This window comes from Phycodurus eques, chromosome 13 (assembly GCF_024500275.1).
Source record: "Phycodurus eques isolate BA_2022a chromosome 13, UOR_Pequ_1.1, whole genome shotgun sequence".
Classification (NCBI taxonomy): Eukaryota; Metazoa; Chordata; class Actinopteri; order Syngnathiformes; family Syngnathidae; genus Phycodurus; species Phycodurus eques.
The window spans coordinates 12,324,251-12,350,330 of NC_084537.1; the positions used below are offsets into that span (position 1 = coordinate 12,324,251).

Sequence of the window (26,080 nt, forward strand, 5' to 3'; positions counted from 1 at the left end):
ATGAATTTAGTGAAAGACAAATGTTATGTTTAGTTGGATTAACAGTTTTGTCATTCATGTGACAGGTCCTTGCCAGCCTGAGGACAGTCCGGAGTAACTTTGCCGTCATAACTGGCCAGCAAGATCGGCCAACCAGCAAGTATGTGCTTTGGGGAAAAGTCTCTACAGTCAGCCCTGCAAACTATAAAGTGACAACAAAATTAAATGTAGTTATCATGACGTAAATGGGTGATCTGTATCTACAGGACCAGATCGTCTGGCAGCAACCCGCCGTCCATGTGCAATACCAGTCTGGCAGGTCAGTGCTTGTATTTGATTGGCTGTTGACAGTGTCAAGTTGCACCCTTGTTGGAAACAAACAAGACGTAAGGACCACATTAAAGATTACATTTGCAAATCACTACTCACTCATATACAGTTTTTGATAATGAATGGCTGCCAACACAATACAGACTATACTTATGATATCATGGGATTCAATAAATACAGTAAACCACCACTATTCTGGGGAGACAGGGGCCGAACCCTGCCGCAAATAGCAAATTAATTGATGGCCCCATCACTGTAAAAAAAAAATATTTCATTGCTTGTATTAATAGTTTAAACTGTAAATATACCACAAAGTATGATCCCAAAAGTCTTTAATATAATTTCAAACTCATCTACAAAATTATCCTTAAAAATTAATGAATTACAGATCATTAGATTTTGAAAGAAATGCAGGTGTACATGCGGTAAAGCCTCTCTGTAACGTCCACTAACCCAGGCTAAACTTGGCTCCTCCCATGCATACAAAGATCTGAATCTCTCTCTCTCTCTCTCTCTCTCTCTCTCTCTCTCTCTCTCTCTCTCTCTTTCTCTCTCACTCTCTATCTCTCTCCCTCCCTCCTTACTGCTTTTCTATCAGCCAAGGATTGTATTGTATGCCATCTTGTATTCTACAACATTACAGAAGGAGCACAAAAATATGCAAATGATTGAGTTTAGTTAAGGATAGGCTCCCCAGGAAAAAAAAGAAAACTAAAAGTTGAATTTGTGAATAGCGAACCATGAATAGGTGGGGGCTCACGATGATGCACAAATGGATGTTTTGGGAAAGTTGAATCCATCCCATAATAAGCTCCCTATGTTGCCCTGGCTACAGAGGAGCCTCACCAGCAGCTGGCCATAGAGACTCTGGATGAGCTGGACTGGTGTCTGGAACAACTGGAGACCCTGAAAACCCGACACTCTGTCAGTGAGATGGCCTCCAACAAGGTAACTCTACCAGCAAGACATCAGGACATAGGTCAGTTCTAACGTAGTGGTTCACACAGCTTACTCTGATTCCTGCTCCTTGACCAAAGGTGTGGATGTGACTGGACTGTCTCTGTGTGCCCTGTGATTGGCGGGTGACCAATCCAGTGTATGCCCACATTCAGCCGGGATAGTAAATGGATGGATGGGGATGGTTCACATCGTTGTATTTAGTCACTCTATCAGTTTGTCAGATTCACAGTACAATATAGAAATGAAATGGTATGAAAAGTTATCAGTATCATCGCAACATTGCTAAACGTTGCAAACAAAAAAATTACAGTAACATGCACATGAAGATTTGCAACTTTTATTTTGAATACAAACCTAAAATCAGCAACCATATGTACTTTTTGTCCTTTTGAAAGAGTGAGCAGTAGCAACCAAAATCAATTTTCATCCAAGATCTTACGAAGATGCTCATGACAACTTTTGCCCAATACCAATACCACTTGTGGCACGCGAGAGAGAGGTGAGAGAAGCCAATAGACTACTACAGTACAGAACTACTATCAGAGATGCGGAATACAATAGCAACAATAGTAAAAATGATTATACTAACCATTTGAAATTTGATCCATTTACAGGGGATATAATTTTCAAACATGATCACTTTTGTCATATTTGTTAAAACAGTCATTATGACTTGACAGTAACCTCGCACAAAAATAAAACTTCAAATTGATAACATTCAGTGTTATAGTAACAGCCTATTACTAATTAGGTGCCTTCCTGGGGTAGTAAGTTAATAGGTCTGTGCAAGGCCGCAGGGGTGTGCACCATGAGTGCGCGGCAAATGATTGACACCACGGAACTCACATCTTGTTTCTCTGAATGGTTGTTTTCCCTCGGACGCGGTGGTTTCTTGTATCAAATTAGAGGCACAAGATGAGACCAAATCTGATTTATCATGTACTATTGTCAACTCATAATGACTGTTTTAACAAATAAGACAAGTGTTTTTAAATTGCAAACTCCTCTTTACACACCCCTTTAAATTGCAAACTCCTCTTTAGACTGCAAACTACTTCATCGCTATTTCATAGGATTTGCATTGAACTTATATTTAAATGTAAAAAGTTGATCACCACCAAATTGTACATCGTCCTAAACACCCATCTGCATCCGCCTGAAGTTTTTTAAGATCCATGTTATTCACTGATACATTAAATGACATGTAAAACAATGGATCGAAAAATCTTTCACTATTTCAAAAAAGTCCAACTAAATTCCTGGCTTTGTACCTTTTAACTGCTTTTAAAAGTTACATCCCTTACATGATTAAATATCAAGGAACAGTGTGCACCATTGTCCCATCTGAAACATTTCCCTTACTTCAGTGAGTGTCAAACATTTTTTAAAGGGTATTGATTTGATGTTAATCTTTGCATGTAGCTCTTTAATGGCCAAATTCTAGTGATCCCTAGTGTGACACAAAGTCCAGTCATGGCTTGCGATCTTCACTGTTGCCTACACAAAGCCATTAGATCATCCATCACTGTCCCATGGAAATACAATCTTCCAACCATTGAGAAGATGCTTCTTCTATGAATGACAGGGAGAGTTTTCATGCATGCAACTAAAGACAAGTCACACCCTTCCCCCCACTTGTGAAGAAAAATGTGAATGAGGATAAAATGGCTACTCCTCTAGCCATCCTTTCTCCCAACCCCCTTGATTCCCTCTCCTCTCCTTCCCCCGCCCCTTCACCTCCATCCACTTTTCCCAGACTCAAGCGCAACACTTGCGTGATTCCACAATTAGACCGCCCACTCAGTGTACACGTGCTCTTCATACTATCAAGCACATACATGCCACACGGATGCATACATTGTCTCGTACTGTATATTGTCTGCCCGGATACATACAGTATAATCACTGCACACGCTCACGTGGCAGCATCCTGGGTTCCGTGAGAGGGAACCCTCCCGTCTTTCCGCCCTTATAGTCCTGCAGATCAGTCAATGAGCAGCACCAGTCAATGGGGGAGAATTATCTATGCGGACAATTAAGAAAAGGCCAGGCACGTGGTAGGCTGAATTGTTTCTGCATCACTGACAACTTTATCAAACAATTTCAGCTTAGAAGATGGATGGATGGATGGATGGATGGATTGTAAACGACCCCGAAAAGTCTTTTGTGGAAGAGTGAGACCTAAGTTCGTGTAAGAGACGTTTTTTTCCCCCACTTATTTCAGTGCAATTTTCCATTCCCATTTGATAAGTGGGTAGATTTACAGTAAATTAAACTTTCTTTCTCAGGTTGTCATGGTTAGGGTTTGTTCCACAATGAAGACATCAGCGTGCCTGTGAGCCAAAATGTGGTATGTTCACAAACAGTGTGTCTTCTAAATTTCACACACCATAAAGAAGAGTTGTTAAGAACCCTTACAAATTTGAATTATTAAAATCAATAGCCAAGTATATAGGATGAGGCTTCAAAATAATGAAAATTCAAGCTCTTATCAAACGTGTCTGCTGAAGGCATGGAAATGACGTCCTGCTCATCTGTCAACTGTCAATCCAATACCACTACTACAAACTGAAAAAGTGAATGCGACTTCGTCTAGCATCTTTCTTACGCCTACACATCCCTAAATGATTGAGCCGCGATAATATAGACGCTTAAAGGTGTCTGGAATATATCCCACCACGTCGTCACGGCCGACAACGAGGCGCTCTAAAGAGGCGATATCAGCGTGGGGCCCCTGTCCACATGCTGGCTGTCAAGTCTGACTACCCCACCACCACCACCCTTCTTTTCCCCTCCTGGCGATATGCACCTTCCTTACTGTGATTTGCGCGCACTCACAGCCAACAACGAGGCGCTTTAAAACGGACACACCAGCCCGGATTATTAGCCATCCATCCATTTTCACACCGTAATTGAATGGGAACTAAACCCACACTGGCTCAATAAAGACAAGAAATAGTTATACAAAATAGCATGTACTTTTTATAATGCTTTGTCAGCATAGTATATCCTTTCCTGTAGATGATGGTCATGTCCCCCACAACATTGTGGTACATGATGTACTTTTTTTTTTTTTTTTTTTTTTTGGCTTATGAATGAACTGCCCCCCTTATCATCTTCTCTTTCATCCTTTTTCTTGATATCGTCTTCAAACTTGGTGCACATGGTACATCTCACAACCTCCAGCTACAACACGCTCAGCCCCACCCACTTTGTGTAGCTTTCGACCAATGAGAGGACCGCGGCTCTCCCGGCCTCTGCTGCAGCACTCGCCGGATTGGCCGCTATTCTTAGACATTTTTTTTGGGAGGGAGGCGTGGACTAGAGTACCCCGTTGTCTCACTGTTTACACACACGAGAGCAGGCAGTAAGGGAGTGAATGAGGGAGAGTGGGGAAGGAAGGCGGACGACCACATTCCCACAGATGTGCTTCCAGCTCTCTCGTTCTTCCTCGGCCCTCCAGAGTTTTCCGCTTGTATCGATCGAGGCTTAGCAGGGGGCTCCCTGCTTGTAGGAGCTTCTGCTCAAGCAAGCAGTGAAAGAAGCATACAGGCAGTGGCAGAGGACGACCATGAAGCTCAGCGCTCACACTTGATTTTATTCTTGCTCCCATGCTTGATTTTGCGCTGAAATGCCAGAAGTTGATCCTTTCATCTCGGAGTCGTGGATGTTCATTCAGGTAGGGAGTGCTTGACTGATGAATGAGCTGTGGGAGGGTGCAGAGGACTGCCTGAGGTTCACATGTTGCTTGTTTTGTGAATAAAGAAAAGGTGATGTTAACGAATACTTGTGATTAGATTCTTTGATTCTTTTAGCTGTATGTTTCATTGCATGCTGGAATAACTGTATATCCTGTACAATGTGATCTACAGTATAGCAGTGTTTCCCAACATTATTGGAGCAAAGCCTGCTGGCAAGAACAATGTATTAGATTTGTGTGTGTGTGTGTGTGTGTGTGTGTGTTTAGTGTTGCCATTGGACATTTTATTATCTGTCAACCAGTGTTTGACAGTTGTTGTTTTTTTTAAATACTTTGGCCACTATGGAGAAGAACAGTGGCTAGATGATGATCATTTGCTCATAAAGGTTGTCAGTGTGTAGGGGAGAGTATCCTGCACTTAAATTGATCATTATGCCAGTGATTCCCAACCACTGAAAGATCATCAGGTGTGCCGCGGAAAATCATCCAATTCCATTTAATTGGTCAGAAAAGTATTACTTACTTACTCTAAATAGTTGTATCTGTCTTTATCTATTGATGCCTGCAGTGTATAGTGACAGGCAGAATGATTAAATGCCCTTCCACTAGATGGCAGAAGGTAAAATGAACCTGTGCATCCACCTGCTGCCACTCATACAACAGAATAATAGCTTTGTGTTCCACTAAACAGACTCTGATTTCTTTCAAAGTACTGTAAATCAGTACATAATGTAGACAATATGTGACATTTTTATTTGGTGGTGCGCCATGCAATTTTTTTCATGTCAAATATGTGCCTTGGCTCAAGAACAGTTTGGAAACACGGCATTATACCATGTTCGAAACAAGCTGATGGTTTGATTTGTTGTGCTGTGTCCAGTTCAAGAGGATGCTGAACCGAGAGCTCACCCAGCTGTCAGAGACCAGCCGCTCAGGGAACCAGGTCTCGGAATTCATCTCAAGTACCTTCCTAGGTAATTTACCAGGACTTTACGTAACGATTTACTTGTCTGAATATGAAAAAGTATGCTTGCCTATTCACAATGGGCTATATTCTCCCGTATGCTTGAATCAGAAAAGGCAGCTCCGTGCTTTTCCCTCTGCGCCCATTCTGCCATCCGCTGAAGTCTATCACTTGCACTTCTACTGGCCATGTGCGCACTTTGGGTAGTGTAACCCTAAAATGTGGGCGTTCCCTCTCATATCAGGCCTTGCGCATATTCTGCCCCAGACTTAAACGGATTTCCTCTTGTGCGCTCCAGAGGCTATAGTAAGTCTAGCGCCCCAGGAAGGTGAAACGTTATATTGCACGTTTTGATCCGCTCGCGTGCTCCTAGCCTCCGATGGCAGCTGTCGGCGGCCCGGCGGCTAACTCGGCACGCTGACGGACTTCTGGCCCGTCGCCGACTGCTCGTGATGTGTCCTGACCATATGACGTCGATTGACGGCGGAACGTCAACATATAATGCCATACTACTTTAATTCATTTTCATGCACGTGCTGTGAGTGTCTTGAGAGTTTGTCTGAAGTCGCAGCTCCAGTCATCTTGACGGTGTGTTAGATATGGAATTTTTCTGCTTATATTTGATCAATGTCATCGTCATTTAAGTGACAACTACGGTTGCTGGGCAACGCTGATCAACAGCTGACTCACTCGCATTCTTATTGATGGCCTTCCAAATGCGGTCACTCATAATGACAGTATTCTGATTCAATTACATATATTGTACAATATGTAATATAGAGATAAGTGAACACGAAAACACATGCCCCTTACCTTGTTAGAGGAGCGGTGCTGACATCTCACAGGCGACCATTAACTTGCGTTTCCTCTACGATGGTTGATTTCACATTTAAAGTGTGACATAGTCTGCGAGGGGATTTCAAAGGCTTTCATATGTCTCAGGAAAAATCCACATTTCGGGAATTCTACACACCGGCGGACTTTAATGAGTCACGCCTCTCAAACTGTTGTCAGAAGTCATAATGGCAAAATTGGTGTAACTGGAAAACACGCAAGCCAGGCGCGTAAAATGCTGACTGATGCACCAACGGGAGAATATGGCCCTACGGAAGTATAATGTTGCAAAAATAGTTGATTACATTATTACACACTGCGACACTTGACATTTTTGTCTGTGTCCATCTGACAGAGAAGCAACATGATATGGACATCATGGCTCCCCCCACCAAGGAGGAGAAGAAGAAGCGACCCATGTCCCAGATCAGCGGTGTGAAGAAGCCTACGCACAGCCCCAGCCTCGCACCATCCACCATCCCTCGCTTTGGGGTCAACGCCACCCAGGAAGGTCATCTAGCCAAAGTACAAGGACCGCCGTAGTAGTGCTGTAATGTTTGAGTTTCGATGCATTGTTTTTATGATTCACGTCTGTGCTTGTGTGCAGGAATTGGAGGATATTAATAAATGGGGAATTGACGTCTTTAAGGTCGCCGAGCACTCTGGGAATCGTCCACTCACAGTCACCATGTACACCATCTTCCAGGTAACACACCTCAAATGCCTTGTGGCTCTTCCTCAAACATACTGTATGTGAATCAATGAAAGTAAAGTGGCACCTTGCTTTTCAGTTTGGGCACTTGTAAGTCAAGGTACAGCTGTATAAACAAGCTTTCACAAATGATGGACTTCACCTTGGCCTTCTGTCTCAGGAGCGCGACCTGCTCAAGTCTTTCAAGATCCCAGTTGACACTTTCATTACATTCATGATGACTTTGGAGGATCACTACCATGCAGACGTGGCGTATCACAACAACATCCATGCCGCCGACGTTGTCCAGTCAACTCACGTGCTGCTTTCAACACCTGCGCTGGAGGTACACGAGCACTGAAAAGACAGACTTATTAAGAAGAAACAACACCACTGGTGGTTATAAATTGATTATTATCCTTGTGTGGTAAAGGCCGTGTTCACCGATCTGGAAATCCTCGCCGCTCTCTTTGCCAGTGCCATCCATGATGTGGATCACCCTGGTGTTTCCAATCAGTTTCTCATCAACACTAGTGAGTTTGTCCGACAAAAGATGTGCGATTTTGTGTATTTAACATGACTTTAAATTTATCAAACTCTTTGCCCCTCTCAGATTCTGAGCTGGCGTTGATGTACAACGACTCATCCGTGTTGGAGAATCACCACCTAGCTGTCGGGTTTAAGCTTCTGCAAGAGGACAACTGTGACATCTTTCAAAACCTCAGCAAGAAACAGAGACACTCACTGCGTAAATTAGTCATTGACATGGTGAGTCAACTTCAGCCAGTGGCATCTGAATTACCTTGGAATGATAACTCCTGACATATTTGTTGCGATTAATGTGATAACAGGTGCTAGCCACTGATATGTCCAAACACATGAACCTGCTGGCAGACCTAAAAACCATGGTGGAGACCAAGAAAGTCACCAGTTTAGGTGTTCTGCTTCTGGACAATTACTCAGACCGCATTCAGGTAAGATCTTTTTGTAGGATTTGGATGACAAAATGACACTTCTCTGCAGTCACTCTATATCAAAGGCTCTTAACCAAAATAAAAATAATCTGCAATAAATAAAAAATAGGCAACTGTTCAATTACTTTGGCATTTAAGGGTACACGTGGTAGTTATGTTTAATTGGCGTTAGAATAATGTGAGGGTCCATTTGTCCCCTGAACCCAAAATGTTTGAGAACTGCTGTTCTCTTCAACACACGAATTATGCCAATTGTATCACTGCAGGTCCTTCAGAACATGGTGCACTGTGCCGACCTGAGTAACCCCACCAAGCCACTTGAGTTGTACCGTCAGTGGACTGATCGGATCATGGTGGAGTTCTTCACCCAAGGGGACAGGGAGCGGGACAAGGGCATGGAGATCAGCCCTATGTGTGACAAACACAATGCCTCCATTGAGAAGAGCCAGGTAAAATGTTTCCTCATCATCAATCACATTCGTAATTTGGCAGCAATTGAGCATTTTGTAATTTTTGTAAATAACAGGCACTAGGATACTTTCGGGAGGCAGAAAAGCGAGTGAATAACGTTGACATGAACTGAAATGATGAAAATGTTTGGGATTACGCGGCCAAATATACCCCCGCGACGTTTATATTTTTGTAGATTTCCTTCAAATATATATATATTATAGCGGACCCAGTGAGTTAGTAGAATAAATTGCTGTCATGAATAGTTGTACAGAAACGATCGCAACACTCCCTAGTCGCGGAGTAGCCAGTTCTAAAAGGGACAGACTGGGAAACCAAATCCCCATCATTGGATTTGTGGAAGGTATTTTCTGACAGGTATTTATAAAATGTTTGGTTGGGTTGTCTTTAAGTAATTTACCAAAACATAATGGCTAGCCTGCCTGCTAGCTAACTATATCAGCTCTATAGCACGCGGTTCATTTCAATGTCAAAAGAGCATGTCTGTGCCATTAATCCAAGCAACAGAAAGGTCTGTCAATGATCATGTGAAGGGTTTGTTTGCTCATGGCACCGTTGGCGAAAGCTCAGTCTTTTGGCACCCGAAAGTACATGTGACGTCAAACTCAGGGGATCCCGTTTATCTGGTGTTCATGTTTCAGGTGGGTTTCATTGATTACATCGTCCATCCTCTTTGGGAGACATGGGCTGACCTCGTTCACCCCGATGCGCAGGAGATCCTGGACACCTTGGAGGATAACAGAGAGTGGTACCAGAGCATGATCCCCCGCAGTCCTTCACCAAATCCCGAAGGCCCAGAAGAAGGGGGCGTCACTGGAGAAGCCTCGGGGTTTTGTGCGGGCACAGCATCCACTGACAAGTTCCAGTTTGAGCTGACCTTAGAGGAGGAGGAGGGAGAATCTGATGCGGAGAGCCTGCCAGATGAAGCGGAGGGTAGTCGAGGGACTGAAGCATCCAGAACTGATCCTGCCAAAGGATTCGATGCCATAACTGCTCACCTACTCCCTAAAACCATCGCTGCTGATGCAACAAGAACGTTTTCCGCACACTCCGATAAAGACATGGCAGCAGAAAGAGCGACAGACACGGGATCAGACATCAGACTCGACACATAGCACCCATCCCAAGTTTCAGCTCCACCTTCACCTTCAGCCTTTTTTTTTTTTTTTTTTTTCTTGATTTCAGTGCCTCGTCCGTTGTCACTCTGCTTCTCCTCGTCCGCACTAACTTCACCTTTGTTTCCGGAGGTAAGGTGACAGCGAAACCTCTGGATGAGGAGCACTTGTGTGCAGCTGTGAACGACGTCTGCAGTTGAAGCAGGCACTTGCACTAAAGACAGACTGAGAGACTGAGTCTGGGAGAGGACAGGAATTCGGGTTTCTCACTGTTTGTTTCTGTTCTGTCAGTCAGACACACTGTGGCTATTCTACAGAGACCATGTGACAAGAAATACTTTCCAGATTAGGTTGCACCACAAGAATTGAATTGAAATGAATTGTCTTCCTCGTTTTAGTTTTTAAGTAAAGATGGTGAGGACGTGGTGAATGACACGAAAAACACAATGACGTCAGCTTGATTCGTTATTCAACTTGAATTTGGCTGAGGATACATGAAGAGGTTTTGCCTCTCTTTCAAGGTTGATTCTTAAATTGTGACAAACTACAGGGGAGTTTACCTATAGCAAGACATTTTGCCAAACTAGCAACTTAACGTTGTTTTGCCTGCCTTTGAAATCTTTGCTATATAATGATGTTGTCTTTTAATTAAGATAACTTGTCAAACCTGTGCCAGAAAAATGCACACAGAGTGAGAGTGTAGGAAACCTGAAATTTAGAAGACATTTTGAGGTACTCTTGTCATTCTTGTATGCATAACTCCCCCTCGCCAGCCAGTCAGTGGAAGAAGATTAAAGTGAATAACCTGCCAAAAAGCACGAGCTCTTTTGACATTGTCCTCTGCCTCCAGCTTGTTACCTCCATTTCTGTATCTTTCAGTGGCAGGCTGTGCATGTGGTACCTTGGCCTTCAGTGATTTATCCCACTTAATCCACCTCTTAATACCACCACTATAACGTTGCGATTATAGAAGCCATCAATTTGATACAAATATGCAACATAACAGCACACAACTGTGCCACATACTGTACATTATTTAGAGCAGTTCGGAAAATGAAATAACCTGACAAAAACAAACATGTAAATGAAGTCAATCATACTCACCCTAGATCCTGATTAAAGGTGACTTGTTTTGCAAGTTGGAGTTCACTGTAGCAAGTTTTCCTCTGACCAACAACCTGACCCTCGGAGGATGAATTTGAAATCTTATTGGTTAAAAACAAAAACTATACCGCACTAATATAGTTTAGGTTACATCAGCCAGCACTACTGATTCTGAAGGCCCTGAGCAGATTAGATTAACATGGCAACACAAAGAGGCTGAAATCGAACACGCAACACACGTACCGGAAGCAGTGCAGCCAAGAGAAACCCACTCCTGCTATCTTTAAACTACTGTCAGCATGAACTCGTTTCAGAACAGCCACAACAAAGTGCTCTGTGTACATGTTTCCCCCTGGTGTTGAAAAGTAGTCCTTCATCTTTGGTATCAAATTTGCATGCCCTGCATGGGAAACACATTCAAAGTGGGTTCAACTGCAGATCCCTCTGTCCAAAAATATCAGCAAAGTTTCTTCTTTGTTACTATTTAAACTCTTGTTTTGTTTTTTTTGTGTGGTTTTTTTTTTTCATTTAAAGTCACTTGTCTGCATTGTTGATATGCACACACCCATTTGATCAGTTTGCCTTCAAATTGAGCACTTTAGAGGGGTTTTTGTTGTTGTTGTTCATGGCTAGTAGCCTTCATTGTGATTTGGAAGGGCTTCGATTCAATCCACAAGGACATGGAGGCTTTTGACTGAAATGCTACATGCACAAAAATCATGCAAACACTGAACGCTACATTCTATCGGGCCACTGATACTTTAAGATTTACTTAAAGATTTACTTACTGATTTACTTTAAGGCAATGGTGCATTTATAAACTGAAATAGTGTTTTTACAATGAGCAGAAGGCATCTTTGTAACTGTTAAAAAAAAGAAAAAAGTGAGTGTTTTTTTCCCTCTTGTTAATCAATATTTTGCTCTCCATCACATAAGTCAATGACAAAACAAGTGCCAGGCAAACACGACACAACCCATACTGTTGTTTCCATTTTGCCACAGGCTACTTTCCACCAGCGCCAAACTGATAAAAGTTGGTTGATTGTAGCACCTCGTGTGCCAATCTAACCCCAGCGTCTCTCCAACTCGTATTCAAACTGTAACTGATATTGTCTTAAAGCGATGACGTGTTTTTCTATGTGAGAGCGAATGACTGGGAGGATTATTTTTTTTTAATTTTTTTTTGCTAATAAAAACCAAAGCACTTTGTATAGTACAATTTACAATTGTGTACCTCCATTATGTGTATAATGTGACAGTTTTGTGGGCTGTTGAGTGACATTCACGGGCTATGCCACTACAGCTGTCAAAGGTTGGACTTTGGGATGGAAGTCTTTCTCTTTTTCTGTATTTGTTGCACAACTTTGACTACAAGATATGAACAGCATAAAGACCACTATAGAGTTCTGTTTTAGCACAAATCACTCCCATTCAATGTGTCAATTTGTCATGTTTCTATTTTTTTTCTTTTTTCATGTTGTATTTTCACACCTGGGATTTTCTTTTCTTTTTTTTTCTGGGCCATATATGTATTCACCAACATGCTGGAGGAATACGTGCAATGCTTTCTGTCACCATTAACAGCACAAGCACAACAACACTACAGGATGCCTTGAAAACTTAAGGTCTATCGAACAGCATCTTAACCAGCACAACATACACAAGGATTCAGTGTGTGTTTTATCTTGTACAATTTCCTCACATTGCTCCATGTACAGTTTATTTATTATTTCCATACTACCTATGAGACACAATGGAAAAGTAGACTTTGTTAGTCTAAGGTTTAGATCTCATTTGTCATATGATGTGTCAGAAGGACTTATGGGAAAGGTTCCAATGTTTCTCTGCTTTTTTTCTCCTCTACGGTTTGTTTCTGCAAATAACATACATAAGCAAAGTTTCTCATTTTCATATTTTGTTGGTATGAAAATAGTTGAGTGGCAGATTTCCCTCAGGGTTTTCTGAAACATTTCTCCTTCTACTGTCTTCCTCTGTTGTCATGAAGGATCTTCCAGAATATTGTTCGTCGACAGTGAAGATTTCGGTCTGAAATTGTCATCTTAGATGAGAATCTCTTCTTCCTGATGATGTATGGTTCAGGAATGATTACCACAGCTTTGACAATCTCTCTTTCGTTTAACTGTGGGTGTTTGTGCCCTCCTTCCAACTAGAACTGTATGCCTTGCCAATAAAAGAAAAAACATTTCACTCTTTCATGTATTCTCTGCTTTTTTATATATATATATATATCCATCCATCCATTTTCTGAGCCGCTTCTCAACACTAGGGTCGCGGGCGTGCTGGAGCCTATCCCAGCTATCATCGGGCAGGAGGCGGGGTACACCCTGAACTGGTTGACAGCCAATCGCAGGGCACATACAAACAAACAACCATTCGCACTCACATTCACACCAACGGGCAATTTAGAGTCTCCAATTCATGCATGTTTTTGAGATGTGGGAGGAAACCGGAGTGCCTGGAGAAAACTCAAGCAGGCACGGGTAGAACATGCAAACTCCACACAGGCGGGGCCAGGGATTGAACCCCGGTCCTCAGACCTGTGAGGCTGACGCTCTAACCAGTCGTCCACCGTGCCCTTTTCTATATATATATGTATGTGTGTGTGTGTGTGTGTGTGTGTATTTCTTCCCATATTTTTGGTGTGGTAAAATAAAAACCTTTATCTAATGCAATGATTCAAGATTCAGAGTAGTAATCATATGCACAACTACTGCAACGTTAGATTGTGCTGCGTATTGTGCAACATTAGCAGCATGCTCAGAGGAGGTAGTATCAAAACACATCAAGATAAGCTGTGTGTGCATAGACTCCAATTTATTTCTGTCAGCTGTTGAAGGGTCTGATGGCAGTATGAAAAACAGAAAGAGTTATTTCAGTCCGGTAGCGGGTGTACAATTAGTTAAAAGTGTGAACTATAATACGGTGTTATTGACAGTAAAATTAATGTACAGTGTATGAAACTTGATCGGCATAATACGTATGCATAATAGCTCTATTGCGCAATGCATATTGAAACTTGAAAGACGTTCTAGAGCTTAAAATAATGAAATGTGACTGTACTAATAATGTAGTCGATACATATTTTTTAATTTACCCTGTTATAAATACTGCAAAAAAATATTTCAGAGTTTTGGGCCATTCCAGTGAATTGGTGCCATTTGCTTTTTTTGTACAGTAAATCTAAATTTCTGTCTTTTTTCAACCATAAATCAAATAATATTCAGATTTAACTACTCAAAGTGTGTATTGGCCCATCTCAGGTAACTTAATTTTTTATGTGGTACCACTGGTGGTACCGGCCTCCCTCTCGTGGTATGCAAAAGAATCACTGAATTAAATGTTCAAACTGTGCATGTTACAATGGCTTGAATATTTTTCAATCCAGTACTTATTATATAAATAGTTTTTTCTTTTATTTTATTTAAGCACAGCGGTTGAGCATTAATGCTCAAACTCTGCATAATGTTAAAATGGCTTACAAAAATATTAAATATACTTTTTAATGATACATGGTATGGTAGTTTATTTTTTGTCATTTTGGTAGTACTTGGAGAACCAAGTATTTTTTTTAAATGGTGCTAGGTGTAAAAAGTTGGAAACCAACAGTGCTAGGGTAAAGTGAAAACCCAGGAAGACGACGAGTTAAGTACTTTGAATTTAAAATAAATCTATTTTTTTTTTTTTTTAAAGAAAATCAAGTATACCGTAGTTGGAACAAGGAGTAACACAATTATTTAAAAAAAAATAAAAAAATAAAAAAAACATTTGTATAGGCTTTAAATTAGTATATTTGCTGGGAAAGTGTAATTTTAAGACGCAGGGACAGGCAATAAAGGCTATTTTACCAGTGTTCAAAGTAATTTAAAAGAGTCTTCGAAATTGTGTTTATTAAATATGCAATCAGATCATGGTGCTAAATTCCTTGCTTAATAAAACAAATGTATTTAACAGTTAATTTGATCGTGCATTTATAGATTTTATTTCCTGGGGATGCAAAAGCTCGTATTTCATTGAATGGCCCTTTCATTTACCATCTGATGTTTTATATTGACTGTACAGTATGTGTCTCGAACTCTCGATTTCCCAAATGTACAGTACATGTCTAGTGAGGCGGAGCTCCGTGTGAATTTTTAACTCCTTGTCTCTGATTGGTGAACGCTCTTGTCAGTCATTCTTACATTTTTGGCGGCCACGCCTACCTGGGCCCGATCTGTCAATCAAGAGGTGCACGCGCTACTGCAGGTGCAACTACTGCAGCGAAGCCAAGAAGAAACCACGCATTTCACGGTAAAGGATACGATAAAACGTCACCGCCTTACCCTGTGTGTATCAGCAGTAGTATTTGCGAGTTTGTCGAATGCCGTCGTGTCGGTTTCGGCTGATTTTTGTCGCCGTAAATAAGGAAGAGTAACCTTCATTTGACATAGCTAAGGATGCTTAGCTAGCTCCTCCTGTCACTGATACATAGCGACAACGAAGCTGTGTGTCACTTTTATTACATCTCATTAAGCGGCGGTGTTGTCCACAATCGTATTGTTGTTGTTTTACTCCATTTATGTGTGCCCTTTGACAAAACATATCCCCTCCCCCCCCCCACCGCTAAATGGTAATACGTTTCACCAGCCTGCTAATGTTGGATAAGCTGCGATGTGAAAAGTCTCTTTAATTGCGCTAGTAATGTCTTTGCTCAGTTTCGTCGAGGTATTTTTGTTGTTGTTGTTGTTGTTGCGGTGTGTGTCCTGTGGGATGAAGGGGGTCTCGTGAAGCATACGGTTGTCCGCGTTTGGCTTTCCCAGACAGCCTTCCTTGGAGCTCGCTTGTATCCTGTCAGCCAGTTGATCTGATGCTTAGCCTCGCTAAGCCTTGCTACTTCCGTTGTGTCATCTTGCAATCTTGGCCGTGGTGCACTGGCTGCTTATTTTGTTCTAATGGCTTCAAGCCGACTACTGCTGTGGACTCATACACCTTAAACACTTGTTTTCACTTGTTTTGTTAGGCTGCTTAGTCGTGCAATGTGGTGGATCTTTATTCGTTTTTTTTTTTATGCTGGAGCAGTTTTGCTGAGCAACAGGAGCGCATGTCTATTCACAAAAAACAAAAAAAAAACATGTCTATTCACAAATTCACCTATTTGTATTGTATCAATCATTGTCAACAGCCTCAAATATCCACGATCTCCTTTGCTCTCTTCCGTTGATTCCCTTTGTGTTATTATAATATAGCTACAGCGCCCAGGGAAATCTGCATCTTCCTTCACAATCGCGCCATGTTGTCTGTGGTTCAAGAAAATGTTGTTTCTCCAAGAACACCAGAGGTCAGGTTTTCCGTTGTGACGAGTTAATACGTGTGTGAGGGTCAATCGCCAGGTGTGCAGGTGTGAGTCGATAAGTTTTAATTTGTTCGTAATTCAGTCATGTTGGCGTGTTGCACAGTAGGTCCAAGATGCCACAGGATGGCACCAAATCCCTGTCAAATAGAACACGGGTACACTGTTCCATATTCACGAATTCACCTATTTACAGATTTTTGGGGGAACCGATTCTCCTTTATTAGATGAAAATATAGCTAAAGGTTAGTGTATTTTACGTAAGTTTAATGTATTTGTGTATTTTACGTAAGTTTCACTCAAAGGCCAAATATTTCTAGCTTTTTGTAAATACTGTATGTATTTAATGATCATGAAACCTCGAGACTGCAAATTTAGAAACCACAGGTGTCACGGCAACACAATCTCTTGGTGTGAACAACCTGTTGCTTATTGACAATTCACATCATATTTTAATTGATTCTCAAGGAGGTATTCCTTCAAAATAATATGTGGGTTGTTTCTGGTGGCGTGTATGTGATCTCTCCCACAACGCATAGAACTTCACTGGACTGCCACAGTGTGTTATTCCATGCGGATGCTCAGTGTTTCCAACTACTCTCATAGAGTGACACAACAGATCACATCAATCGCAAGTTAACCTCACAACTTTCCAGAAGAAAGAAGTAACTGCACATCACCTGCACTGGTCTACATCTGTTGTTAATAATTTCATTGGGATTTTCTCCAAATAATTAATTGTCGTGATCCACCCTTTGTACATAAAAATGTGCTGTTTTCTCAAGCAACTCCCTGTTCACTGATCACTGTTTTTTTCCCCACTTGGCTAGATGGCGTCTGCAAATGCCACATACGGACAAAAGGAGTCGTCAGACCAGAACTTTGACTACATGTTTAAAATCCTCATCATCGGCAACAGCAGCGTCGGCAAGACGTCCTTCCTCTTCCGCTATGCAGACGACTCGTTCACGCCAGCCTTCGTCAGCACGGTGGGCATCGACTTCAAGGTCAAGACCATCTACAGGAATGACAAGAGGATAAAGCTGCAGATCTGGGTGAGGGGGCCAATGCCTTTTACGTGTCCATAGGTTTTCCTGTCTCAAATTGAGGCAGTGTGGTGCCATTCTGATCATTGTCGTCCACTGGCTCAAACTAACACTCTTTTCTGTGAATTATTTGCCTTTTTTTTTTTTTTTTTTTTTTTTTCTCTCTTCTTCCTCTCAAACCATACAGTATATTCTACTAAAATAAAAACACAGGTACCCTGTTTGAAGGTAAAGGTCAGAGGACAAAGATGTTATGGGGTCAGTTAAAATTCATATTTGCATTGTTTATATAATATGTAATATATGCACGTCACTTCCAGCAAGTTGTCAACTATAGTTTAGCTAAAAATTTGGATTTTATTACTTGTATTGAGCACTCCCCGAACATACCTGAAGCTCGAGACACTGGGGTGTGGTTACTCTATCCTTCGCAAGGGCTACCAGAAGGGATGTTGCAATTGTCAAACAGAGCGCCCTAAAAACTATACGCAATGGCGAGCAACGTGTTGGAATATGAGGAAGAGGAGGATTTCGACGTACAGGAGCACCCAACTGAACTTGGCATCGTCAAACCATACCGTTTTGAGCCGATCAGGATGTCGGAACCTGACAGTGACGACGACCAGAAGCCAAGTAACAGCTGTACAACAGAAAATGAGAATGGCCACTGGGTCGATGTGATGGCATGCCATAAGCATGTCTTTTTATCCAGTCATGGCTAGAAATAATGACACCCCAAGCTTTTACATAGTATACAGTATTCCTACATATTGTGTGCCCTTCGCTCGAGTAGTGTTATACCACGCTGCACAGAAAGTCTTTGCCATGTCTATTGGCTTGTCATATAGGCAAAAGTACAGAGGACAGTACTGAAAAGTACTGCGTGGGTCTTTTTTTTCCCCTACTGCCCAGTGCTTAAGAAACATAATGGAGTCGTAGGTATACTGTATACTAGGAAATCCTCACCTGTTGTCTGCGCCGCTGCACCGTGGCGGCTGTGAGATTTAGTTCTCTTGCGGGCCAGTTGAGGTCCCGATGGCCGTAAGAAAAATGGTTGGCACCGCAGCCGGTTTCAGCGTCTGCCTAACTACACCTGTGTATCCAATGCTTTCTGCTAAGTCTTTCTCAAAACACGCCGGTTTGAAGTGATCAGCACAGAGTTTGGAATGCTTGCTAGGCACCCATAGCAGACCACGTTTCTTCCCCTGTCGATTGACTTTCCCTTTCCACTGGTCACATATTCCTTTTTCACTTGGAAAGCCAAAGAAACTCTTGCCACTGCCTGAAACATTTGTACAACCAAATGACACACAATAAACCATTGTGAAATCGCTAAATCATATGACAACATATAAAAGGACAGGAACAATAGCACACAATGCTGAATGAACAGGATGTTTGGCTGGAGTGACGTCACAGCGCCAGAAAGAGCCGAAGACCGGAAGGCGCTGGATGCAAAAAGCAGAAGGCGCATTCTGAATCATATTTATCGATTTAACTGCTGTATATCTGCAATATAATTACTTCAAAATGGCAGATGTGGTTTGTACAGGGGTTCTAGAGTTATCAAGAACATGTTTTGACATCTTTGTCCTTTGACCTTTAAATATAAGAGAGTAGTTAGTAGAACTAAACAGCAATGTTAAATGATTGTTGAACATTTTCTCAAGCCATTTCATAGACATGAGGCTTCCTATTTCTCATTTGGTAAATTGTCCGCATGTGCAGTAGGACTGCCAAGGTTACTCGACTAGTCACAACTACATCGACAATCAAAGTTGTCGATAATTAATTTAATGTTAATTAATTAATAGTCAACGTCGTTCATTTTTTTTTTTTAAAGCTTTGTGTTTGTGCCTGAATCCTCCCGCTAGCTCACCTGTTGTCTGCAAGCCTGGCTCCTGGCCATGACGCACATGCGCAGTTGTGATCAGCCGTGTGACGTACTCAGAAGAACTGCAGCTAACGTATTAGAAACGGAGACCGAACGTTTGAGCATTTCAAATACTGAAGAGGAGTGCGGTGCAAAACCTGCGAGACAGAACTTGCCTTTCATGGCAGCACAGCAGTGATAAACGAGCATCTAAAAAGGAAGCACATTGTGGCTGATTCAATTTCTGACAAAGAGGTGGCGTTATTTCGGTAAGCCATTTGTCTAGTTGGGTGCTAATTTTAGCATCAACGGTTGTGCGCTTACTTACTTAACACTGTAAACGTTAACATTATCTTGAGTCTAACATTGCCGACATAATTAGCCTTTGCACACAGATGTAACGTTATAACCACATAGGAATATAAAATTGATTTGTAGCGACATGCCTCTGTGGTGGCCATATTGGCGGGGGCTATGTTCTCATCACGGGCTATGCATATACATTGAAAGTGAATGAGGACTTGCTCATTTCTCAGCCGGCTTTCATTAGGTTTACTCTTTTGTCAACATTAAAGCATGTGCTATAAGATTACATGTAAACACATACATGCCTGTTATGCTTGCTTTTATTTGAAAATGTTTTCGTTAAGTCCTTTAAAATTCTATAGAAATGACCTGTTTAGTCAACTACTGCTTGTTGCAGAGAGTAAAATATTTGGCAGATTATAACTCGTCACTGCTAGTCTTTATTTCATGCGAAGCTACTGTATGATAGTCATGTAAGAATACATCATACATGGTCATGCTGTACCCCCGCGCCCCCCAAAAAAGGTGCTACCAATGCAAAAATTAGTCGAGCCCTTAAGTGTTTGATTTTACTTTTTATATTAATTTATTTGTATCTATTTAGGCAAACAATTGTATTGTTTTTATTGAATTTTTTTACTTTACTATGTTAGTTATTTGGTAATTGGTTGTTTGATTTCAACCACCCTCTCCACCAACGCTCAACCGCCAACCACAAATAGATTCCTATCCTGTGGGAAACACTGCATACTGTACCTAACCCTCCTTTTCTTGAAGTAGCGTCCAAATTCCCAGAGTTTTGATTGTACGAGAGTCATTTTTGTCCTCCTCAGGTGTGCTACTCAAAGAAAGTGATTGGAAGACTGTTTACTCATGTGTTTTGATGCAGGACACAGCCGGCCAGGAGCGTTACAGGACCATCACCACAGCCTATTACAGAGGAGCCATGGGTTTCATCCTCATGTATGACATCACCAACGAGGAGTCCTTCAACGCTGTGCAAGACTGGTGAGGGGACACTTCAGTGGAAACCCTTGTTTATGTACTATTGTTGCTTAGCACCACTTTCATGTTTACTTATGTAATACTTGCTACCTCGTGACAAGACTTATGAAAGCTTTTGAAACCAGTGAATTGAATAGACTATATTGGTTTTATTTTAACATTCATGACCGTCTGAGCCGAGTAAGTTAAATATTTGTTTGAAACCTGTCTGGTGGCCTTGTTGACACATCGCTCAGTGACTATATCATTAGGTACACCTGTACAAACAAATCTATCAAGCATTGTCATAATTCTGCTTTTAGAAAGAAGTTAATGTAATGATGTGTGAACGTTAATTTTACGGATGACATTTTTAAAACAATCCCTCATTTATTTCAGTGTTAAGATGAGCAATATTGCCGGTGTTTTCAAAAACTTTAAAAACCATGGAAAAAAATATTTTTTTGCACTCCAAAATGCCACCATTTTATGTTGTAATTGTAAAAATAAAATTATTGTTGGTGTAAATGCATAAAACTGAAACTGTTTCCTACTAGTGACATTTAAAAATCCCAAGCCTTAATGTTTTGGAATTACTTAATGCGGGTTTAGTGCATGCCCAGTTTCGTCAATGTTTTGTGTGCCCCCCACAGGTCCACTCAGATCAAGACCTACTCGTGGGACAATGCTCAGGTGCTCCTGGTGGGGAACAAGGTTGATATGGATGATGAACGGGTAGTGGCCACAGAAAGGGGCCGGCAGCTGTCAGAACAGCTTGGTAAGTGGAGGCGTCTCCATTTACAAACTCTACATACTTGTACTACAAATGAACGCAGTGTTTAGTAGTATGTTGTTTACCTTAATTATGAGGTTTATAACTCATATAATGCCAACTGTTTTCAAAGCAGATTTCCCCTCATTGCCAGCCATTTTAGAGTATTGTGACTGATCTTTTAAGACCAACAGAATGTGTTCTGTGACAATATACGGAAACGGTGAACATACCAAAAGAAAGTAGATTCTTCTTTTACCAGAAATATATTTTTTCTGTAGCTTTTTGCATTATTTAGTAATCAATAGTAGAACATGGTTTGGTTTCACCGAAAACACCTATTTCTGACCAAAAAGCGGAGAAACCTAGCTCTTTGTGTAAAGAAACATGTCAAGCAGAACAGTGACCTTAACTTTTGTGGCTTTTCTCAAACCATAAAACAAAACAAAAAAGACTGAAAAGGGGCTTTTGATGGCAACATGGTAATGTATTTCCAGATATACAACTAAAAACATGCACCATGAGATCCATAATGCTGTGGGGCTCCTTTGCTACATCTGGTACTGGAGGCCTTGACTGTATGATCAAGAGATTTTAGAGAGAAATGTCTTACCCACTGTAAGAAAACTTGGTTTGAGGCGAAGATCATGGGTCCTCCAGCAAGACAAAGACCCAAAGCACACACCCAAAAGCACACAGGAATGGTTGAAAAAGAAAAAATTGACTGCTTTAAAATGCCCAGCAATGAGTCCTGATCTCAATCCAACTGAAAATCTTTGGGGAGAGAGGAAATCTGCCATTGGGGAAAAGAACCCTGCAAATGTTAAAAAGCTTGAACAAATTGCAAAGTAAAAGTGAGCGAAAAGACCACCTGAGAAGTGCAAAAAGCTTAGACAAATACAAGAAACGTTTGGAGGCTGTCATCGCTGCCAAAGGGTATGCAACCAAATATTAAGGTGGGGTGTCAATATTGCTGCATATCCTCTTTTCTGGGTTTTTTTTCCCCTTTTCTTTGAAATTACAATATCTAAGTTGAAAAAAAAAATCTTTGTTGAATTACTTTGGACAGCCAATTAATAGATCTTGATTATATAAATTTGGTACATTTAAATTTATTTCTGAAGATATTATGTTATGCAAAAAAGGAAGGGGTGCCAATAATGGTGACCACGACTGTATACATTGGTGGCGGTAAACGGTTTGATTCCATTTGATGAATTTGGACGTCCACAGCAGTGAATGACTTATGAGCAGAAATATAGAAACAATTTAAACTTCCCAATGGAACGAGTCACTGTTGTCTCTCTGTCGCCCCTCTCGGCCGGTAGGTTTCGAGCACTTTGAAGCCAGCGCCAAAGACAACATCAACGTGAAGCAGACCTTTGAGAGGCTGGTAGACATCATCTGTGAGAGGATGTCTGAGACCCTGGACAACAACGACCCCACTGTCAGCGGAGCCAAACAAGGGCCGCAGCTCACCGAGCAGCCGCAGAGGTCCCATCAGGACTGTGCTTGCTAAACAACACAACACAACACAACACACACACACACACACACACACAGACACAGACACACACTCATATGCACTACATCTGCTGTCATGGGAGCCCATAGACAGTACCTTTTTTAATTTCTCTCATCAGTTTATGTCATGTAAACCTGCATAGATTGATTGAGCACAAATAGACAGAGCCACACTCACACACACACAGGAGCTGACTGCTGCTGAGATTATCAACCCTACTTCCTCCTCATAAACAGTCGATTCCCAAAGATGAGCTCTTTTCAATCTATATCATCCTCACAGCATAATGCTAATTGAGTCACGAGCTGAGTGCGCTGTGACATGCAAACATTTCCACATCGTCTCCCTCCCCCCATATACATGTAGATGGTAGGTACTGTACACGCATAGAATACAAGAGCCTGCTCTCACTGTTGTCTGTAATTTGGTCATGTCCAGTCCCTTACATTCACGCTTCAAGTCCTAATGATTACAAAACATTTGACTTGTTTTAGCCATAGTCACACTGAGCAGAGTTAATTTCCAAGTTGAAAGGTATTCATTGTTCCATGTGTTTCTACAATTAAACTTTATGAAGCAAACATGTATTTAAATGGGGGGGAAAAGACATTGATTGGATCCTTTTTCTCAAAATGCTAGTCATCGTTTAAGAATTTTGTTGCGCCTTGCAAGTTTTTTTAACTTGAAAAAGAAGCAGTACTTGTGATTTGAAGTGGACAGCAGCATCGGTTTGGTTTTTGGTGCTGCACCCCCTCAGTGTTTATCAATTTAGTGTCATTGTTTTTTAACACAGAAGGGATGATAATGATATATTACTCACAAAAAGTTAGAGATATTGATCTTTCTGGAGAAATTTTAAGACAAACCTAAAATGTACGTGAACTTAGATACCCTGTAAAGTGAACGCAGAGATTTGTTTCTAAATACATTATACATGTTTGAAGATAATTGATGAAAATGTGAACAGACTGAGAACTCTGTAGTACTCAATTGTGGCAATATAGCTTTAAATAGTTTTTCACCATTTTCAGTTTTCCAGCTAAGAAATAGCGCCCAGTGATGCACTTTGATGCCTACACACTGAAAATGCATCTTCCAGAAAGATGGAAGAGGGGGAGAATAAAAAAAAAAAAAAAAAAAAAAAAAGTCAGACATAACTGCGAGTGTGTGGACTGGGGCTTTGTGCTGACGTTGCTGCTTTAGAGCGCCTCGTTGTCGCGGCGTGGATAAGCCCTGCGATGACCTTGTGGGATTTAGTCCAGCCACCAGAGGGTAGATGCTTGACAAAGTAGCATCTGTTTTTTGGCTGTAGAAGTGGTGTTTGATTGACGGTTGACATTTGATCGGGCCGTGGTTTCAGCATTAAGCAGACACACCTACAGCATTTGAGAGTGGAGACAGCGACTTGATTTTCACAATGTTGAAACTTCATTTCATATACTTGGCGGTTTTATTCTTTAATCATTCAAATTTGTCAGTATTGTTCACAACATTCTTCAATGTTGTGTGTCAATTTTAGAAGACAATCTAAACTTTTTTCCCCACACTGTTTCAGTACTTTATGCACAATTTGCTGTTTTCTGACAAGGAGTTGAATTCACAACAGGTGTTTGAAAAATTTCCAAGGATGCCCACTTCCATGCCTTACTGCGACTTTTCCAGTCTCTCTGTTGCAACCTGCTGATGACACTCTGTGACAAGCTCTGAGCTTATAGTGTCAGCAGGTTACAACAGAGAGACTGGAAGAGTCTCCTTGGACATGTAATGTCCCCCCGTCCCCCCCGAAAGCCCAATTTCCTTAACTTTTTGTGAGTAGTGTATAATTGAGTGTGTAAATATTGAGAAATTCAATAGCTATGCCTTTTAAGATGCATATAAATACAGAAGTAACCTATTATACATACAGAAATTATTTCTGAAGAATGGATTCCTTCCCGTGCTTTCGGGTGCATGTTGTCTGTGTTGCTGGTTGAAGTTATTGGTGGTGACACATTTCAGGACTTACAGGTGTTGTGTGTTTCTAATATATATATTTTCTTTCACCATGACCTGCCAGCACCCTCAGCTTTATTTGGGAAATGGAAAATCATATTTTTTAGCATGTTCAATTTTGAAATGGAATTTAGTTGGTTTGCCTGTGTGTGTGTGTGTGTGTGTACTGTACATGCGTTCACTGATGTGCATGCGAGAATATGGTGACGCTTTTATTATACTTTTTGTATTATTTATAAGTATTTATTTTTCACACATTCTTCCTGTAATGCTGTGTTCTAATCTGCATCTCCTTTCTAATCCTCGCATCTTTTCGATTTTTTTGTACATGTCTGTGTTTACAAGCTCGAGAGGAGAGTAAAACATTCCAGGCGTTTGGCGGGCAGCTTATTTGTCTTTTCCATATCAGTTATGTAACTTTTTAAGACATGCCAGTGTAACAGCAGACTGTTCTCACAGAGCAATAACAGGTCGCGTTATCTCCTCCACTCTCAAATATCAGCAACACGAGCCCGCTGATGGTTTTCACACATGTACTATATGCGTCTGTGTGAGCAGTTTGCACCAAGCTTGAAAGGGGAATCCAATTAAAAGTACTGTTTATCTTGCACTGGCATACCTGTCAGCAGCAGCCCTTTCCAAAAAGGCAGTCCACTGAATACACTGAACACAAAATGTACGTCTTTTTTTTTTTTTCAGCCCCCCGACCAGTTTGTGTGGCTATTATTTGTGTTTTGCTTTGGCTGTAAACGTGGATACGACTCAAGAACCCAGTCGTAACTTGTAAATAGCTCTTTTCTGCCCATCTAGTATTAGTTGTGTGAATTGTGCTGTAATGTTGTGATGCCTGATTTGCTTAAATGAGGGATCAATAAATAAATCCGAGCAGCTGAACTTTGTTCAAATACGACAGTTACTACCAAATATAAGTACAGTACAGTCATTTAATTAACGACTGTGACATTGACTGCGTGTTTATCTATTGGCCAACAGGGGGAGGCCTAATGCAATAATCGTGTTGTGATTTTCACTTTGCAGGCAGGGTGGGGAAAGTTTTTCCTACCAGAGCCCATTTCAGTTTTTATTAAGTCTCCCGAGAGCGATACTACATTT

At 41.2% G+C, this 26,080-nt stretch overlaps 2 protein-coding genes across 5 annotated transcripts in view; both read left to right on the plus strand.

Annotated features, from left to right (window-relative positions):
* pde4ca (phosphodiesterase 4C, cAMP-specific a) overlaps nt 1-11,630 on the plus strand; it is a 65,030-nt gene extending 53,400 nt beyond the window's left edge. For all 4 annotated transcript variants that reach the window (XM_061694130.1, XM_061694127.1, XM_061694129.1 and 1 more), the window contains 12 exons: nt 66-139; nt 246-298; nt 1,145-1,257; nt 5,850-5,943; nt 7,123-7,292; nt 7,375-7,473; nt 7,640-7,804; nt 7,892-7,991; nt 8,072-8,226; nt 8,310-8,432; nt 8,699-8,881; nt 9,545-11,630. In XM_061694130.1, coding sequence (XP_061550114.1) covers nt 66-139; nt 246-298; nt 1,145-1,257; nt 5,850-5,943; nt 7,123-7,292; nt 7,375-7,473; nt 7,640-7,804; nt 7,892-7,991; nt 8,072-8,226; nt 8,310-8,432; nt 8,699-8,881; nt 9,545-10,018 — 1,803 coding nt within the window. In that variant the 3' untranslated portion in view covers nt 10,019-11,630. The remainder of the gene's footprint in view (nt 1-65; nt 140-245; nt 299-1,144; nt 1,258-5,849; nt 5,944-7,122; nt 7,293-7,374; nt 7,474-7,639; nt 7,805-7,891; nt 7,992-8,071; nt 8,227-8,309; nt 8,433-8,698; nt 8,882-9,544) is intronic.
* Nucleotides 11,631-15,352: 3,722 nt separating this feature from the next.
* LOC133411820 (ras-related protein Rab-3A-like) lies at nt 15,353-25,861 on the plus strand. Its single transcript, XM_061694527.1, has 5 exons — nt 15,353-15,430; nt 17,300-17,524; nt 20,584-20,702; nt 21,332-21,456; nt 22,779-25,861. Exons 2-5 carry the CDS (start codon nt 17,300-17,302, stop codon nt 22,967-22,969), a joined length of 660 nt encoding a protein of 219 aa, XP_061550511.1. The 5' UTR covers nt 15,353-15,430; the 3' UTR covers nt 22,970-25,861.
* The last annotated feature ends 219 nt before the right edge of the window (nt 25,862-26,080 follow it).

Bases quoted from the DNA above. Each gene is read 5' to 3' on its own strand.
- LOC133411820 (XM_061694527.1), top strand. From the start codon at position 17,300: ATGGCGTCTGCAAATGCCACATACGGACAAAAGGAGTCGTCAGACCAG. The intron at 17,525-20,583 runs GTGAGGGGGCCA...GTTTTGATGCAG, and splicing joins GGATAAAGCTGCAGATCTGG to GACACAGCCGGCCAGGAGCG. The intron at 21,457-22,778 runs GTAAGTGGAGGC...CTCGGCCGGTAG, and splicing joins GCAGCTGTCAGAACAGCTTG to GTTTCGAGCACTTTGAAGCC.